This window comes from Hetaerina americana, unplaced genomic scaffold (genome assembly GCF_022747635.1).
Source record: "Hetaerina americana unplaced genomic scaffold, ioHetAmer1.1.p SCAF_5, whole genome shotgun sequence".
Classification (NCBI taxonomy): Eukaryota; Metazoa; Arthropoda; class Insecta; order Odonata; family Calopterygidae; genus Hetaerina; species Hetaerina americana.
The window spans coordinates 53,615,788-53,630,868 of record NW_027287095.1 but is presented as its reverse complement, the minus strand read 5'-3'; the positions used below and the strand labels follow the sequence as shown (position 1 = coordinate 53,630,868).

The 15,081-nt window shown below is 35.6% G+C and overlaps 1 protein-coding gene across 1 annotated transcript in view; it reads right to left on the bottom strand.

Moving 5' to 3' along the window:
- Window positions 1-15,081, bottom strand: part of LOC139694398 (1-phosphatidylinositol 4,5-bisphosphate phosphodiesterase epsilon-1-like) — a 62,095-nt gene that overhangs the window by 40,106 nt on the left and 6,908 nt on the right. The window contains exon 4 of the mRNA XM_071592932.1: window positions 2,832-3,010. Within this exon, the coding sequence (XP_071449033.1) occupies window positions 2,832-3,010 (179 nt within the window). The remainder of the gene's footprint in view (window positions 1-2,831; window positions 3,011-15,081) is intronic.

Genomic DNA, 15,081 nt, shown 5'->3' with positions numbered 1-15,081 from the left:
GAGAAAGGGGAATGAGCTATAAACTATCCGAGACAAGCTTACTTGTTTTTTTTTAAAGATTAGCTATTTTAGATGGGATTCAGGGAAGATGGAAGTACGTATATCTGAATAAATAGAAATTGTAATGCTTTGTATGACTTTTAAGAATATTTTGTGTTATTTTAGGCAGGTTTAGAATCATTTGCATTGCCTGAGTCCACCCTAAATCCACTGTAACCCTGTAGTCTCCTGCTAATAATTAAAGACGAAAGACTGAAACATCCAGCGGAACATTGCAAGAAGAGATAGGGAAATAAAGAAGTTAGGAGTCGGACGAGCTATTACCAACACTATATGCTCCCAGAACGAAACAGTTAGGTCGGATGGCCTTGTGAAAACATGATTCTCTCCAGGGCTAGCTGTCTAGGGAAGAATTATAGCAAACACCTAGCTAAACCTCCACGCCAGGGACTTTTACTAAGGTAAGGGACCTCATTTTGATGATTTGGAAGAAGGAAATTCCACGCCGATGGAAAGATTCGATTTTACATTAAGAAGGAAACCAGTCGATAACATCGGAAAACTGAAGAAAATATTTTTCGCTCGACCTCAGCCAGTCAATTTTCGTTCCTCTTAAGACTGAGAGATTGAAGTTTTTATAACACAGACCCGTTTGTCGTACACTAAGGGATAACAGTCTTCCAAAGACAACAATAAAGGGAAGAGCAAACTAAAGGAACTACAAAAGGTGCCTACACATAGGATGCGTGAAACGCCTATTGAGAAATCTTTTGGAGGGAATTATGAATTATGGTTTAATGTAACTACTAAGTGAGACAAGTTCTTGGAGGGTTGCGGAAAAACCAAAATTTGGCTTGATAACAGCTGGTGATGATGTTTTCCGGATAGATAAAGTTGGATAATCCTTTTCCATTATTTCGTGGGCTTTTCAAAACTTATTTTTTCCTCCTAGAGGATCATTATCGCGCGGATTCTATCTACCGCTAGAGACAAATAAGATAAGTGATGGAGATAATTTTCTGTACAGGAAAAATACATTAGCGTGTATTGAGGAACGAGTTGCGTAGGTGATTACATGGATTTGATCAATTATATCTCTGTTCCGAAACAGTTGGTGAATAAGACCTCTAATATTTCATAACCATTCAGCGTCTTTATTATTTCTCAAGAACATCCCTTGATAATTCCTATGCAATGTGCATGGGCCATGATTTCGTATAGAAGGAAAAAGCAATAACTGGATTAAAATTCATTTCAAATTAATAAAATAATTAAAAATTACCTGTGGCCTCGATTAAGATTTTTAATTATCTTAATTGTGTATTCCTTAAATAGAAAATAGCATTTTTACGTCTAGTCATTGGCAATGAAGTTAAATGTCTCACGAAAGTATTGTCTTAAAACAGTCCGCAAATCTACATGAAAAAATAATTAAAAATCGATGCAAATATTCTTAATATAGAGGAGAAGTTTTAGGTTTCATATTTAAATCAGGATTCGCTAATTAACAAAGGCTTTTTCATACGTGCGAGCACGTTTATTTGTCAATTCTACTGTACTCTAAATTAAAATATCATGCATATCGTCCTAAATAATGTTCTTTATTTTTGGCATCGTTAATTATATTTTCATATTTTTAGGGATTTTTGAACTGTTTACATTATTTAGCTGCCATGAGTATACTCATCGACGGAATATTTAAAAATACTTTGGTCGTTATGCATTTTGTGATATTAATCCGCTATTAAACTTCCTTTATGAATATAAATCTTTTCTTAAAAAATATTTTGCACTATATTCTAACATTTACGAAAACATTTAGTTTAAAAATATTTCTTCTTTTGAAAAAAGATTTCTCATATTCAATATTTATTATAATATTTACAACTTTATTGAGTAATTTTGGAAAAGCAAAAAAATACTTTCCATTCATCAAATCCATTATGAATTCCACATAATTTTCTCAATTGACCCTAGCATAAGGTTTCTTGGTAGTTCTGTGATGCCTGTGGATACTTTCACGGCCGTATGATTTTTTGGTGGAAACATTTTGAAAAACCTCAATCGGCACAGCAAATGGAACCCCTACCGAGACCTAGGAGTTTGGCGATATATATCAAGTTTATATCAATAATTTTTACTCAAAAGAAATTTGATGGTTTGGCTATCGAATGCTACTCGATTATCGATTATTCCTTTTTGATATTTTATTTGATATATAGGTCTTTCAACATTCTACATCTCCAACCTACGATCTAGACTGACTGGGAAGCATTTATTAAAGGTTGTTGTTTCTATGATTATGTAGTAGACACGTGGTTTTTAGTACATACTTAGAATATACTTGACTGACAGAGTCACAAGGATCGTCATGAATACCTTTGTTTAAGTTCAAAATACCATGAAAATAAATTAAAATTTATTTTTTATGAACCCTAAAACATTTCACCTATAGGAAGTCCTCCCTCTATCTCACAAAATATCCAGGGTATTTTGGATTTTACACAAATTAGGTCCGTGCACCGCAACATAATAAGGTTTAAGTGTTGAATTGAAGTTACTCATTTCAAAAATCCAATGAGTTATGACTATGTATTGTTGTGTGATAAAAAATTAAACCTTCTCAGCAAATATACATACAAAGGAAGTTTTTAGAAAAAAAATCGGCAAATGTCATATTGGCACTTGATTCGATAGTATTTTATTGATAATATTCAATCAATATATCACATTATCATATCGACAATTTTCCGATGCATTGGCCGTGGGTTGATTACCGTGGCCAGGATCGTGGTTTCGACAATGTTGGTGAGGAAAAGGAGGGAGCCTACCTGATACCATCCCTCTGGAGCGTCGCCGCGGGGTCTTCCTGCGGCTCCTCGTACATCTGATGGATGCTCCCGATTCGATCCAGCACTGTCTGGGCCTTCCTCATCTTCTCGACGTTAATGAGGCCACCGGGGCAGATGTCCGTGGCGAAGTGGTCCTCGGCCTCCGCCTCCATGCCCTGCTGGTGGGGTACAAGAAGGGAATATGGAATCAATCTCCGCGTAAATCACCAACTGCAATCACTCAATTACGAAAGTTGTACCGGGACGATCGCTATGATTCACGAAAAACACCTCCTGTCTCTAAATCCGATCGCGCGTTCCACCCCCAACTTCATGCAATCCCCTCACAATCATTCCAATACCAAGGATATTACTTCTTTTCTAAAATATTTCACCCTCGTTCCACTGTTTATTTTGCAGTAGGTAGACGGTGAATCGTCCTGCCGCTGATAAGAGCATCAAGAAATTACATTGCGATGGTAAATACGCATGGATCTTGACGTCAAAAATAAATGTCGCTTCGGCAATAAAATTCACCAATCGCAAGCGTACATTTTTATGACTCCTCACCTTCCGATACTAAATTTGACAGACGCGAGTAATGCAACCTCGAATAGCTTTTTAATACCATAATATGGAACAAAGGACGTCTTAAATTAAGATAAATGCTTTAGATCGGTAACACGTTTTTGAGCTGCTTAAATGTGATGGAGGAATAATCTAATTGGCATCTTTTTCCGGAATATTGACCGGAATGGTTGGGAAAAATCCGGGGGAATATGAAAGTAAAGGGTACAATAAAATCAGCTGCTGAAGCTGTGAGATTTCTCGGGTACCCGAGACGTGTATAATTGGGACCCCATAGGCAGGAAAGGAACTGCCATCCATCCATCCTGATGTCACAATGCAAAGTCCATTGGGGTTAGTGCGATGTGAGCTCTAACCTCACCTTTCACTGTAATCAAATTTATCTTCGTTTTGACTAATACAGATGGTTCGTGTTTGTTACTCCAATAATGAAGTTTATTCCTCACTTATGAAGAGTAGGTAATATATAGTAAGACAGCAAGCGGAGTTTTACTGGAGGTTTGTTTGGGCCCTTTCCTTCCAATTTTAGGAGTTTTAAGAATAAGTTTAAAGCAGCCACTGGGTGATAAACTTCATTGACCAGGGATTATTGCACTATTGTACTTCTTAAAATATTGTTTGTATGTGATGTGGACGGCGTTAAAAGTTGTATTGCAAGAGTGAAGGATGTGTTAACGATGCGTGATTTTGATCGGAATATGAAATTGAAGAGTGCGTGATTATGGAGGGAGTGTGGCGATGGACGGTGCATAGTATGTACTCGTATAGTGTGAACCTAGCCCATGGGTGATGGTCAAGGTGCAGTTGGTAATCTTTAAGTGTCATTTTATATGAGAGCTTTTTGTCTCCTATCTGTTCTTCTTGTGTATGTATGTATGTCCATTGTAAGAGTGAGTTGACCAGGCTTGACCATTGCCACCAGGGCTATTGTTTAATTGCAGCGATAAATTCTTAAATAATATATTATATTGTTTCAGGCTTCACTTCGTGGAAGTATTTAATATCCATACTAAAAAGAAAGACTGTATTTTTTCACCTCACTCAAAGCAGCCTTCTACCCACCCATAACCCTCTCCAAACTTCTAGCCAATGGAAAAGACATCCAGGATAGCCTTCTCAAATCAGGTATTTATAAACTGAAATGCGAGGATTGCAACAGCGTTAATGTCGGTCAGACAGGTAGGAATATTAAGTTACGAGTCAAGGAACATGCAAGGTATCACAAAAATCAGAATACCAACTCTCTCTTTGCCAAGCATTTATTGGAATTCGACCACAGCAGTGACTTTGTTCCTAAGATATTACCCACACTCCCAAAAGGATTAAAATCGACGCTCTCGAGCAATTAGAGATAAGAAGGCACTTAGCAAACCCCAACACGACCCTTTGTAATGACCAATTGTTCCCATACCCCTCCCACTCCTCTCCGAGAAACTAGCCTCGAAATGGTCAAAACAACCCCTCAACGCACCTGAGGGCCTCCACCCTTCTCAGGCCCTTCCACCCCTCCCCGCCCCCACTCTGCCTTGTGTCCTCAGACAGTGTATACCCAGGTATATATTCTGGCACTGTCTGTTTAGCAAATTTGTACCTGATGATGCCGAAATTCGGTGAAACGCGTGGTACCACCCGTGGAAAATCTGTGGAAAAGTAAAAGTCTATCTTTTTAGTATGGATCTTAAATAATAAATAAAAATAAAAACATGCCTAAAATATTTTACCACTATGATTTATTTAACGATAAGTTTTCAAATCGTATTGATATATTTCCTATCACATGTCATCATCATTCCATTGGATAAGAAATTGCAATTTCAAGGCAGCAGAATGCAAGGTAATTTTTATACCGTTCCTTTCCAAGCTCAATTGTTTGCATCGGATGTCTAGAGATTAAACAAAATGTACGGATTCCGACATTTTTACATTACAAGTATATCACTGTTGTAGCAACAGTGGTAATTATTTTGGTAACTTTTGATTTGGTTCTTTTCTTTCTTATAAAATTTCGAGATACCTGCAACTTGGACCCTTTTCTTATTTTTTTAACGTTAATGTACGGAAAAAAATATTGTCTTATGTGCCGGTAAATACGATAATCATTTATTTCGGTCGCTGAGAAATTACGTCCAAATTTTATAGGTGAGGCCAAAACGGGCGCTTCACACGCCACTGCGCAAGCCGGGGTGATCGGAAGGATTTTGAGGTCGCGAATTGACTTTGCAGGAAATAAAATGGGCCAAAGAAACCAGTTAAATCGGTAAAATTAAACTAACTTGTATAGAAAAAACCTAAATAAACTGCTAATAATTCTCCTTCCAAAATATCTGGCACATGCTCATTTTTTGTTAAACCTTTCTTCATTTTTCTTGTCAATTTTCTCCTAGTAAATTAATTTTTTCACTTTTCCTATTGAATAAAAAGTATTTACATAATATGCTCTCCTATTATATTACACTCGAGAACGAATTTTTTAAAATTCATTATTTCTTAGATTATTTCATGAGAGTTGTGGAAATTAAGATTCAGGGAAATGATCAAAACCGTCCTCAAATTTTTATTGAGCCCATATGGGTTAGCAAATGGGTCTTTTGAGGGGAGACGATTTGCGTATGTAGTACGTTTTTGGAGACGTGAATATTTTGAAGAATGGAATAAGTATGTTGCAGTAAGTTCGAGTAGAGACAAAAGATAAAATGTCGTATATGGTGAATAACGAGAGAGGGTTGAGAGGGAAAATGCAAATAAGATAGAAATTGGAATGGGAGTGAACTAGAAAGATATACATTGGAACCTGAAACATTGTATGCAAGGAATAATTTTAGGTTAGTGAGAAAAGGAGTATGATAATAGCCATTTTGAACGCCATGGTGGGGGAAACTAAAGAGCTTTAAATTTTTAAGGAAAAGGTGTTTTTATTGTTTTCTTTATGGCCCAAAAAGCTAAAGCTTTATACGGTTAACCATTTATAAGTAATTGTAATAAACATACCCTAGAAAGGAGTGTAGTATGGATGTATATATATTTTACTTAAACTTTAGCTATTAATCTAACGTCGCGAAACTATCTCATTTAATGACTAGCCATCCCATATGTCTCCAAGTTTTACGTTGACATGAACGGAATGCCCAGGGTTGATCAAGCACGCCTTTTACCTTCTCTCAATTTACTCCTCGTCGTGATTTACTTCAAGATATGTATAAGTACGATATTTGAACATATATTTACTTTAGATACAAGTATGTAATCATAATAGGAAACTATTTTTAATGACAAATATAAAATACCTGATTTAAAAAAAATGAATCAACATTAAGGGATAATATTAAGTATATAACAAAACAATATCATACGAATCATGGTAGAAGAAAATTAAAGGCTACCCTACCTCTAAATTTTGATGAAATGTCGAAGGATTTTAGAATATTACAGTCATTAAATGCTGTGAAAGGGAGAATAAAAGACTGGCTATTACACAGAATGGATTAAGGCTTGGGACAAAAATTGACTCAGAATATGTAAATGTAGCTTTATAAGTGCAACACTTTAAGCTATCATTTTTGTTTGTGTGGCACCTACTGTCAAGCCAGAAATGACTCGCTTATCAGGACCAGGAGTATTCCATTTATAATTTTTAAGATATACTACTATTGTGTATCATGAAGATCATTCCCCCATGGTATTTGTTGAAGATTATCTGTAATTGTACATTTGTATTGATTATAATTGTATATATGTGTTTATTGTCTGTAATTTTGTAGTATATCATATATGATGAAGATAAAAAAATGGGGTGAAAAAAGTACTCATTGCATCAAGGCAAAGAAAATTGAACATTATAATGTCATGAAATAACCATGATAAGTTCCCATTTATCTATAGACGTATTATCTTTTACACCGAAGTCGGTATTTGCTTTTTCTGATCAATTACTCTCGATGAAAGCCAGTGACGCATACTTGTTCATGGCCTGTAGGGGTCCGATAACGGAAAAAAAATAGTTCAAAGTGATTTTTTTTGCCTCTGCCTTGTATATTGACATTGTTATTGGTGGTGAAATGCATACTTTGACTTCCTAAAAAGTAAAAAAAAATACTTTATCACCCGATAAAATCGATTAATAGGATTAAAAAAATTGTTCTGTGGGCATTTAGGTTCTATAACTACGAGACTTGATATTTCGCCCCAAATTTAAGAGTTGAGATGAATGACCATTTAAACTTAACGCACACGTTTTTTATTATATACTTATTACGATCATTAATATGATGAACAGTACTTTCAGCGACCGATTGAAAAAAGAAGTTGGTTGACGCAATTAAAATGGCAAGGAAATTTTGCCTCTCACCCAGCAATCGAATTTATGAACCGAAACTGAAATACATTATTCAACTACGTATAACAAGAACAAGTAAGAACGTACGTACGTACGTAAGTACGTAAGAACAAGTTCCATCAATTTAAAGCGTCCTGTAAGTCTTAAATCACACAATAATAAATTCCATAAAAAGATTAATATAACATTATCTAACGTACTTCTAAAAATATATAATCTAACAAGCTTGACTGGCTTAAGCAATCAGCCGTACATCGAGGGATCCTGGCTCGAATTCTGGTAAAGGTGAATGATTTTTAAACTTTAAAACTGTTGAATTATTATGCGCATTAGCGGATGATACCGTTAAAAAACATCGCGGTATTTCCTGCAGTTTCTTTGAATTTGTCATCAAATGATCTGATAAAAACTTTTGAATACATATGGACGGTTTTGAGGAAAAAAGATTACAAAAAACAAATGGGTAATTTTTTCATTTTCGGTCATGCTAAGGAAATGACGCACATGGTTATACTAAGACGTCAAATAAAATATTCCTGGATAAAGCAAAGATTTTTACACCTTCTCAAACTTTCAAAGCAGGGTGGAATTAATAAAAACGAAACTGAAACGAAAACTATCCAATCACCGTGCTTGAAATTTTCACCTATCTATTCAGGATGTAAGATTTCCTTTGCTTTGCCAAGTAAACAAAACCGGCGACCGTTATTTCTCTTAGCTAAAAAAACTGTGTCGATCGGTGTCGATCGTATGAATTAAATCCACGACTTCACTGTGTAAGTGGCATCACGGGCGAAAATAACTTCGCGCCTTATATTTAGGCAACATTGCGCACATATCTGATTAAGGTGTTGCATTCATAGGCGAGAGCTTTCGAAAACCATTGGCATGGTGGAGGAGAGAGGGAACTTGGAGAATGGGCTGATGCAAGAGCTCACTAAATATTGCTATTATTACTCATATAAATTATTCACCCTGAAAAATCGACTTACAAGTATGTTATCAAAATAAAAAATAAATAAATAATAAATACTGCGTGAAAAATGCAGCGGGGAAAACCATGGGAAAGCTTTCTTTCCTGAATGAAATCTCGCTATAATTTCCATATCGTGAATTCAATTTAGGAATATTAATATTAGGATGAAAATATACTTTATTATAAATTATACTTGGAATGAATGATAAATGCAAAATATCGGCGCAGTTTACATTAATGTTTAATGAAATATGATTTTTAAGGGTGTAATAGTGTATGATAAAAAATACTAGTAAAAAACCTTTATGTGGGGCGCAGTTTTGTAAGAGTGGGAAACTTGGTTGTTGAGGAAAGAGGATAAACTCAGATTAAAGACATTCAAGATATGGGTGTGGAGAAAAATGGAGAAAATAAAATGGACCTCAAGGAAAGCCAACGGTGAAGTTCAGGGCACCGTAGAAAAATACGAGCAATTGGGAGAAATTTGCTGGAAAAGAAGATTCAGTAGTTAGTGATAGGCAATGTAATCCTGGAGATGGTAACAGAGGTGAAAAAGTTGATTAAGAATGGTAGAAGGAGGAAGAAAAAGTAGTGATGATTGATGCAATTAAAGCAGATAGAAAGTATGCAGAGCTAAAAAATGAGTTATCGTAACATGTAATATGGGTTAAAAGAATATTTGTTGCCAAGCTCATACCATTAGTCGGTAGAATAACTAATAATAATAACAATAATTAACGACACACGGCAAGTCAAGCCAATTCTGAAATATACCGTCTCAATTGAAATCTTGAATGGAAGGGAGAAACTTACTTATTGGACATACTCTCCGGAACTATATCCTTCCGAAATAACGAACGAAAGGGGGAATACTATGGAGGAAGAAAAAAACGAGGTATTTGATGCAGATATTAATAGGTACATTTGTATGCATAAACTCGTTGAGGATGAGGGAGCTGTCACCAGACAAATTCCTGATTGAGGATTTCAACTGATAAATTCGTGAAGTCTCATTGCTAGATAGAAAACTTCCACGGCTTGAAACCCAAGCTACCTCTAGTATCATTAAGGCCAACAACGGCGTGGAGTATAAGGTCAACAGCGTGCTCAGCCTGACCTCTAGGCCGTCTCAGGCTTCTTAATATTAGCCTAATTTTTTGGAATTAGTTTTATTTCGTAAACTTAGCAACAGAGGATTACCTTCGGTAATTAATAATTTCTTGAGTTCAGGCTGAGGAGAATTTCAGTTACTCGTGAAGTAGAATAACTAATTACGGAGATTTAAATGGCTAAAATCTCTTGAGCCGTAATTTTGACGGTATACATGGATAAAAAAATTGCCATCAGTTCGGTTCACGGTTTCAAGTGGCAAAAATCATTTTTCAGAACGTTGCTAAGAACTAACAACGTCGTTTGTACCCTCGATTCTTAATTGATAAACTGCTGATAATTATGACAAACATCGTACATTAAGTAGTCATGGTGGAGTGCATAAATAATACCTAAGTTACTTTCATGGGGTAACAATCATTAGTTGTAATTTTCTATGCAATATATATGATTGATCGTCTGTTCAATAAAACATCCAACCATATTTGGGAGGTAATAATGAATTAATTCTTTTCTTATAACTCATATCATGAAATCCAATGTTATTACAATCAACTACATACATATTCATATTACTGTTAACGATTTTGCAAATAAAAATTTAGTTATCAAACCCTTGAATGACCACGCCCTTTAAGAAGGGGGTCATACGCTACCAAAAAAAGTTTATCAAACACGTTTATTCAACTTTGGAAAACTAAACAAGAGTATTTTAAGCAAATTTCAGTTCTAATGAATTAACAAAACTGACGTGTGATAATGACTGACGTGTGATGAGCCAAATTTTACAGATTTTTTTAGGCAAGGCACACTTTGTTTTTTAAGAATACGAAATACTCCGGTGGGAATGTGAATAATCTTTTCTGATACGAGGCAGAGGGGAACTTCATTCACTCCATATCACTCCCATCACGATACATGTACACCATATGCTGAGAAAAAGCTGGTTTCAACGCCTATTTCCGCTCAAAACTAATTTTTCTCCACTGTCCTCATTTCAGCCAAATTATTTTAATCCTTATACATTCCAGTGCGAAGGCATACAATTGCATTCATAATTCCGCAGAGTTTAATGGACCTTACCAACCCCATGGTGATGGAGGCTGAACTGAATCACGTTAGTCTTTTCGTATGCCAATATGAAAGTTTGTGGGAAATTAACTCGCCTGGGAAAGTCTCAAGTAATCGTGGAATATTGGGCCTTAGGGCCTAGAGAACAATATTGCCAAAGTTTTAGCTGGAATTGAATTAATCGAATTAGCTATTCACGGAGATGAAATGAATTTCAATGCCGGCGCATGTGCTGAATGCAGTTGAATGAGCGTCCTGCGGCAGTCTCGTTGAAGTATGCATCGTATATCAATTTTAAACTAAGACTATGAATGTTTGATTTTATTTTTCTTTTGATTTTTTATATATGTCTGTCTCAATACCTGCGTCAAGGACTTACTTTTTATTTTTATTTTCTTTTTTGAAATTAAATGAAACATTTTATGGAAATATTGCACGGCGGTCATGCCGTGACATACCGGAAATACGTAATTAGCACAATAACTGAAAAAAGTTCAGCAAAACCGTCCTATTTATTTTTCCCAGAGTTTCTTAGGGTGATTTCTGCATTTGTTTTTTAATATATCACTCTAATGTTGCCTATGCATAGGATTTCGAAGTTAAGTGATCCCGATTACGTGCAATATACTTCATTTTATTTTGAAGTTTCCCGTTTAAAATTTGGTTATGAATGGATTCAAAGTGAACACCCTCTACAATTCTAATCCTAACCAAACATGATAATCTGATACCTTGCAATAAAATGAAGTCTTCCTCAATTCCGCACAATTAATATACTTAGTGTGAGAATAACTTTCCTCGATTAATTACTTTTATTTGATGACATATTACTCTCACAAAAAATACCTATTAATCGGCGAATTGCATCGGAAGACTAAAAGGAAAGCCTTATGGTATGTGACGACGTGAAATTATTTATTTACTGAACATTCTGGGTAAATATTGACAAATTTTGTAAATAAAATAATCCCGCATTGCCGACGGATATCAAGAGGACGAGTGCTTCTGCACATCAATTATTCATTGTGACATAGTTTTCCTGGGCTTGCTCTATGAATATTGATGAGCGCATTAATTCCTCCGCGGAAAGTCACATACTCGGAAATAGATCAATGGAATTGTTTATTGTGCTTGCTGCGATGACAATGTGCATTGTATTTATGCCATTTACTGCATGGAAGGCTGTTTACCGATTACCGATTCACGGAAAAGGCATCGAAGTGTGAAGCATGACTTCAACTGTCAACAGTGAATTTTTACGAGCAACCTATTCGGGGGTTTAGTTTACGTACATTTAATTTATGGACTAATGTCTATCACCACCATAATTAGAACTTAAACAGCATCTTTTATCTAAATAAGTAAAATATTAAAACTTGACGTTATTTACAATGAGTAACGAGATTAAATACTTGATAAGATTCATAGGTTTGCCTGGAGAGTTTTTTAAAAACCTGAACTGAACTGAGAATGATTTTCTTTTAATTAAATCGTCTTATTCTGTATTAACTGTGGCACAATAAAGAAATTAAAATCTTAAGAAGAAGGCTCTAAAATAAACAATAGACCCAGATCCTCCGCGGTCAGCTCTCAACGGATTATGCATCATGAAGCGAGTCTCCTTTTGCTAAGTAAATTGAAAAAAAAGCAAAAAGGAAGTCATGAATTCAAGTACTCAGAAATATTCTTTGAAAAACAGTGATTCAGTGCTCAGATTCATGGATAAAGATATTTAAATCATTGATTATTTTGGAATGCACATCTAACTAGGTAAGTCTACGAGGAATAATGGTGAATTACCAGCGATACCTATATTACAAAAATCACATTCCGTTTTCTAAGCTTTCGTTACCAAGCACATTAATTAACGCAAAGGTTGGATTCATTGGATGAGAGCACCCATAACTCCTTTTGCGTATGGACTAAATTTTTACTGCCGATGAAAATATTTTGTTGGATACTCCTTCGAGATAAAAGATCTACAAAAAACCTAGATCATTCAAAATTATTGGAACTTATTTTGTAAAACCCCATTGGATACGAGAGTTAGTGTAGTTTACAACTCAATGGTTATCGTGTCTATGTTGCTAGGAGTTCAGTGTAAAGTGCAGTAAAGAGATATTTCTTGTACTTAAATTAGTGGAGACGAGACGACTTCTTACACTTAGAAATTTTAAAATTGTAAGAGGATGTCTTGGTAGCTTAATTGGGTAAATCACTCGTCCGGAAATCGAGGGATCCGTGTTCAAATCCCTGTCATAGCGAATAATTTTTACGCTTTGAAATTGATGCAATTTACTATCGTAGTTTGAATTTACGAAAAAGCTCATATGCCCTTGCATAAATGAAGTGTCAAAGGGCTCTACCCCCAAACCTATTATATGCAATTACCCCCTCTACTCCCATCCACCCCTTCTCCTACGCTGCATTCCCTTTCAACCCATCCCTCACCATTCCCAACGATTAAGCGTGGGCTTTCCTTGACCCTTCCCCAGGTAAAAAATATTACACGATATCTTTGAGAGTGACAATTTTAATCGAAAAGTCAAAATCCAGTATCGCGTCGATAATAGTTATCTATATTAGGTCCAGGGATACACAGACTTCGAAATAGTGCTCACCGGCTGTTTTACGGAATGTTTTGGGCATAAATAAACGAGAAAAATCGTCTCTTAAGCGGTTCTTCCGCAAGTTTGTCAAGTAGTTGTGGCGGTCGCTATTCAAAGGTGGATGCACGGCCACCCCAACCATAAAAAACAACATCAAATTACTGTTTTAACGAGAGAAATGATCAGAAAACAAAAATTTCACCACTGATTTAATAAATATAGTTCACATTTTTCTTCATGCGTCCGAGGGATATTCTTGGAGCGAAATAAAACGGCCCAAGAGTGAAAAATATGATCGTTGGTGACTGCGTTCCGTTCCTATGATAAGATAAGACGATTGATATTGGTGCAGAATACTTCGTTTTTCGGTGATCCATACGCCTAAACCGTTTTTAGATTCCAGTTTAGTGCGTGGGAAAATTCACCAACCCCCCTCAGAGTTTTTTCGAGCGCGTTGAATCCCTTCGTCACATTTCGCTCTTGCTCGGGTAATTTCAGTCTCCAGATCGGAGAGGAGTGTCCCCACGTGGCTGCGAAAAAAAATAGTCGTTCCGCCTCGTTAGCGAATGCCAAGCCACGCGTTTTTTTCTCGCTTCAGCTCGTCCCTTCTATTAAGTGCAACGGCCTTTACGCTCTTGGTCGCCAGAGAGGAAGTCAAGTGGGGATATTCTTGATGCCAGTCATCAAAGAAAAATTAGTATCTCATGGATGCACAGCTTAAAAAATTACCAACAAGTTTTGTATATGATCGCATGTGTATGAAATAGGAATTTAGAATCAATTAAAAGAGGAATGTTGGGTGGTTAGAGGGAATATTGTAGAATTCGATTTACTTTGATTCTGCATGGAAATTTACGGAAATTTTATTCTCAAAGTACAATCTGGTGTACTATATTTTGCTTTTAGCAGCAAAACCAACTAAAATTAATGCTTGATATTTGTTGAAAATTGTTTGTCTCATCCCAAGAAAATCAGCCGGAATCTGAAAAATCACCGAAAAAATTATATGGCCAAAGGGTGTGCGCCCATCAAACCTATTATCAAAGAATATGGATGAATATTGAATATAAATATTAGTGAAAATTTAATAAAGGTTTTGCTCAAATGCAATTAAGTATTAGAAATTTGGAAAAATGAATTTAATACTAATAAAAATTTCATCCGTGTGAAGGAGGTATTATAGAGCCTATTTGGCAAATTCAATTTTATATATGATAAGAAATTATTTCTGATCAAGTGATTTTTGAAAGAAATGATTTTATGGAGTCGGGCATGAATCATCGATAATTTCTGGATTCGACTTTTTCTCTGAAGACGATTTGCCGTTCAAAAATTAAAACATGGAACATTTGAAAATTATGGACTACTTTAATGACCAAATGGCATGATTCCGTATTTACTCGTAAAATTTTATTTAGCACAAGGCGGATTTCGTAGTGACGCACTATGTACACAGAAATGTGAGAATTAAAAACGTGTAACATGCTACAGCAAACAATATTAAGACGTAATCCTGAAACGAGCCTGGACCGTATAAAAATATTCTTTGCGTAAACGCCGAAT